Source organism: Stylophora pistillata, chromosome 3 (assembly GCF_964205215.1).
Source record: "Stylophora pistillata chromosome 3, jaStyPist1.2, whole genome shotgun sequence".
NCBI classification, from domain to species: Eukaryota; Metazoa; Cnidaria; class Anthozoa; order Scleractinia; family Pocilloporidae; genus Stylophora; species Stylophora pistillata.
Window position 1 is genome coordinate 30,598,600 of NC_142521.1, and position 4,865 is coordinate 30,603,464.

The 4,865-nt window shown below is 40.7% G+C and overlaps 1 protein-coding gene and 1 long non-coding RNA gene across 2 annotated transcripts in view; one reads left to right on the plus strand and one right to left on the minus strand.

Moving 5' to 3' along the window:
• Positions 1-223: 223 nt before the first annotated feature.
• Positions 224-1,852, minus strand: LOC148735583 (uncharacterized). The gene is made up of 2 exons (XR_015998997.1): positions 1,459-1,852; positions 224-1,162 (listed from the first exon to the last, which is right to left on the minus strand). It is a non-coding gene; the product is annotated as an uncharacterized LOC148735583 (long non-coding RNA).
• A 615-nt stretch (positions 1,853-2,467) lies between these two features.
• The window catches only part of LOC111323356 (beta-1,4-N-acetylgalactosaminyltransferase 3), a 13,704-nt gene continuing 11,306 nt past the window's right edge, over positions 2,468-4,865 (plus strand). Inside the window, exon 1 of the mRNA XM_022926683.2 lies at positions 2,468-4,033. Coding sequence (XP_022782418.2) covers positions 2,952-4,033 — 1,082 coding nt within the window. The 5' untranslated portion in view covers positions 2,468-2,951. The remainder of the gene's footprint in view (positions 4,034-4,865) is intronic.

A 4,865-nucleotide genomic window follows, 5' to 3' on the forward strand; every position in this document is an offset into this window, starting at 1 on the left:
ATTAGAATTGTATTTGCAGGCAAGTATTTATGTCATTGATGCAAGATAAATCCCAAAATGATGCAAGTCTCTTGCCATAAACATGTACATACTGAACTCCCAACCCTTGAAAACATTCAAGAGGATTATGAAAAGTTTGTAGCAGATGGCTCTGTTACAAGTCAACAAAAGTTTTATCACAAAGTGATTCATGAGAAACTGCCGGACATTGAATTGGACAAAGTAAGATAAAAGAATTTATTTACAGGAGTTGCTGAATTTACAAAGTCTGCATTCTAGTGTAAATATCATGCCAGCCTACTTTACACTACTACAGGAGGAGATAGACACACTCCTTTGAAATGCAAAGGAAGAGGTAATTTTTTCTCAATTTGTGTTTTCCAGTATCACTGCTGTACAATCCTCCAATTCCATCACACATGATTCAAACCTATCTTAATTTTTTAGTGAAGGAAGCTATGATTCTGTGTTATAGTTTATTGATTTATAATATTACACTAGCACAAATCACTTTAACAACCCATCAAATTATAGCTACTGAACAGTATGTAGTTCATATTTCAAGTAGTTCATATTTCAATAGTACATCTCAACATTATAGGAAAAGCTTGCAGATGAACAAATGGAATTGGCTGCCTTTGAGAAAGCCAATGGACCACTACCAATTCATTTGGATGAGATTCTTAAGAAAATGAATGTGGAGAGACAAGCTTAACATGGAAAATCATTCATTTGTAACCATGTACACACTTGCTGCAAGGTAACATAACTTCTACCCTTAAATAGCTCATTGATGACAAGACTGATAAGCCAGGTAAGTGAAAGAATAACTGCCTTTCATGGAAAACATGAATACAATAATAGGATCATGTCTCACTATTCCCCCTTTTCTTGTGTTCTTGTTGTAGAGGAAGACATCACAAATTTCTTCAGTTCATTAGGGAAAAATTCCCAGACATGATGATCACACCAAAGCTATATATGCTACGAGAACATGTGTGCCCTTTCCTTCGGCAGTCACATGGGTCTTGGATTCTATTGTGAACAAGGGATTGAAGGAATACACTCCGAATTCAAAACCCCGTCTCAGCATTTTGACGATGTGAAGAAAAAGGACACGAGATTACGTCAAATCCAGAATTAGCAGGGAAAGCTCCCAAACCTAAAGAGAGAAATTTAAAACGAAGAGCGAATGAGTAAAACGCTTCCCTTTACAGTGGCAATGTATTGGTTCGTTGACTAAGAACGTTTACTATATATGTAGATCTAGCGTAATTTATTTGCTAAGTTCTCTATTGGACGAATAAAAGTGTGACCGCACTCTTTGGAACCAAAATTAGACTTTGTGCTCGAATTTCAGTACCTCCGAAATTCAAAATGGAGTCGTATAACGGCCGATCTTGACATATTAAAAGCGCCTTGAATGGACTTTAAAACAATTCGGATTAAAACACTTACCTCCGTCAGTTGTTTAGTAAGGTTTCACGTCTTCTCTTGTGACTCTCGCTTTGCTGGAAAAAATTCGAGCCTTTCCCAAATCAAAACCAAAGTTTTCAATCGATTTCATAGGGTGTGCTTGTTGGGCTCCACTATAGCAACGCGTTTTCGTCGAACAGAGGCAAAATTTAACCGATTTTACCCAAATTTTCGACAGCAAGTGCCTCGTCCATGTGCATGCATCCGCCATGCTAAATTTCACTCGCATACATTACAAATACAGCAAGATTTCATTGGCTAAACTAGACCTTAGCCCGAGTGGTTGCCATGGACGCCAGATTTATGCAAATGAATAATTTGGTATTAACCGGAGAAGTAATAATTAACTCGATGTTTCTTGTAGAACGCATGCGCGAACTAAATTTCCACCGCGAAACAGCCGTGACCGCATATTTTAGTTGGGGTTATGGTAATTTAGAATAAAAAAAAAGAACAAAGACTAAGACCAAAGACTAAGGGCCTGATTACATGAGCCGGGCGCCCTAAGGGCCTGATTACATGAGCCGGGCTGGCCCGGTTAGCCGGGCTGGCCCGGTTAGCCGGGCTGATTTCTTTTGTTTTGGCGTTCACCAAAGCGTAATCAGGCCCTTAGGGCCTGATTACATGAGCCGAGCTGGCCCGGTTAGCCGCGCTGATTTCTTTTGTTTTGGTGTTCGCCAAAGCGTGAAAAAAGAAATCGCCAAAAGCGTGAAAAAAGAAATCAGCCCGGCTCATGTAATAAGAACGAAGAAACTAAAGTAAATATGGCAGGAGATGCAAACATTGTCATTGTATTGTAAATGGTTTGGAATTCCAAATTTGAAAGGAAAGAAAACCACCATAAATTGCTTTCTAACTTTCAAGACTATGATGAAACGGATTATTATTCAACTTCTGGGCGACAAAAAATAGAACATGTGACATGTTTCCGCTGTGACAAATCTAGCCGCAAGTTCTCCTTCATTGGTGGAAAATAAATGCCAACTGTCATTCGATTGCATGCAAATTCGAGTACATAGACAGGCTTTTTTTTCCTCGAAGTTTCCTTACCAGCTAAGCGAGCGAAGTAACAACCTGTGGAAACATAACCAGTAATAAATTATCATTTAAATCCAGACGCGGCTGTTGGATTAATATCACGCCATCACATTGTCTAACGATGGCTTAATTTGATTCCTCCTCTCCCGAGAAAGCGCGCTAAGAAGACGAAACAGTTGGCGGTAGAGGAGAGAACAAGTACGTCATAGCTCTACTACACTACAGTTTCCGTAAAACGAACGCGTGATTGCAACGTACCATCGACTCTGGTTTCTCACGTCATCGAATCGAGTTAGTTTTGAGGAATGCTGATCGGTGGAGGTTCGCGAAAGCTTTCCTTGTCTTGGATATAGGCTGTGCGTTGTCTGTGTTGGGAAACTGTTATGACCAACTGAGGGTGTATTTTACATACTCTGTATTGTACAAGGGACGTGTTGATGGGAATGGTTTTTCGAAGTTTACTACGATTACGGAGACCCCAGCGAGCTGGAAAGCTATTTTTATTTGTGGTAGCAGCTTTATCAATCTCATTTCTCTTCATCAAGAGTTTTGAAGACAATAAACAAAACGCAAGCGTTGTTATCGAAAATCTTAATGTTACGTGGACAAGCGATGCTGTTGTGAATGCTACTGCGGACCTTTCACTGAATGTCTACGTCTGGAGGGAATTGTGCGGCTCAAACGTCCAAGCAGTGAAACAAATACCCACATTTCCAAATTACCCCGACCAAAAGGGTTTTATAAACGATGTATTCGAAGTTTCGGATAACAAAGAATACTACGGACAGCTTATATTCGGCTTTTTAAAACCACCGACGAGCGGACCTTATCGTTTTGCGATTGCCTCCGACGACTCGTCGGAATTGTGGCTTAGCGAAAGCGAGGATCCCAACGAGAAACGCTTAATTTGTCGAGTTTATGACGAGAAAGAGGGTTATGGTTGGACAAAGAAGCGTGAACTGAATAAATACCCCGTGCAAATGTCTCAATTCCTGAATCTGCGACGGGGGAATCGATACTACATTGAAGTCCTTCATAAACAAGGTGTTGGTGACGGGTTTGCACAAGTTTATTGGAGCACGCCTTCAGAGGGAGAATTTCAACTCATCCCCGTAGAAAACTTCGAACGGTACTCAAACGACTCAGTGGTTTTGGCGAAAAAGGATGGGTATCACCAGGCGTTTGCAAATCATTACCGAAGTCAATACGAAATGAAAGCAAACATAGCAAGTCGTCAAACACTTCAGTTTTATTCATTACCGTTAATTCCAAAGGCCAACTATTTACCTTTGTGTGAGTACAAATCTAGTGCTGTATGGAACTCGGTGTGGAATGCAAGCGTTATCGGTAAGTATGAAAGTCAAAAATTGCTATATTACTCCAATGTTTACCCGCCAGATGATACTTCCATGGGAGACACAGGGATGGTGAGGAGATGGCCTAACCCCGCCGCTGACAGAGACATCGTAGTGGCAGTTGTGAATAAAATGGTCGGTTCTCTTCGCCGTTACACTACCAGGTATGTATCCTATAAATGTAAAATGAAGTTATTTAATCGAGGAGCATCGTAAGTATCGTTTCTAAAGCGCTCGTGAACGGGAGATGACAAAACGCGGAGCCCTACTCCATGGAGTACCCTATGGAGTACTTAAATGGAGTACCTCTAAAAATCATGTAGTAGTCAAATAAAATACTTTAAAAACAGGGTAAATCGTGTAGAAGAATATATCATTTTGAGCTTGCCAGCTCTCCAATCGTTACAGTTCTATACAGTCCAGTTCTTGAGGAGGGGGAGGGAGGGGGGCAGGGGGGCTTTCAGTCTTGCTGTTTCCTCCATTTTGGTTTTATTAGGGTACTCCATGGAGTAGAGCTCCATGTTTTGTCATCTCCCCACGTGAAACAGGTTATTTTTAGACGCATGGACGAGGACGGTCGCCGTAAGAATTGTTGTTAAACTGCCGAAGATCGTTACACGTTGCGATCGTTACATGCTAAACCACGAAAATGCATAGTAGTCGGTTTCTGTTTGTTATGTGAATTAACGATCAGTTCTAGTAAATTCAGTAATGTTCAAAGTACGTGTGTTTTGCTTCAGTATATTACCGTAGTTTGTTCGTTGGGACGGACCGTGCCTCATGTGAAACATTGAAAAACTGTCAAAATATACTGTTGACAGGTTCAGACTCTGACGTTTTCTTTGTCCCATGATTTTGACAAGACGGGAAATCATCTCTCTTTAATGAACGTGAAGAAATGGTTGGCGGTTATGATAAAGCGCTGAGTTATGTAACTATCACCGCATCTTGGTCAAAAAATCTTATTTGAGTGAACTCACTGAGATGTTTGAAACG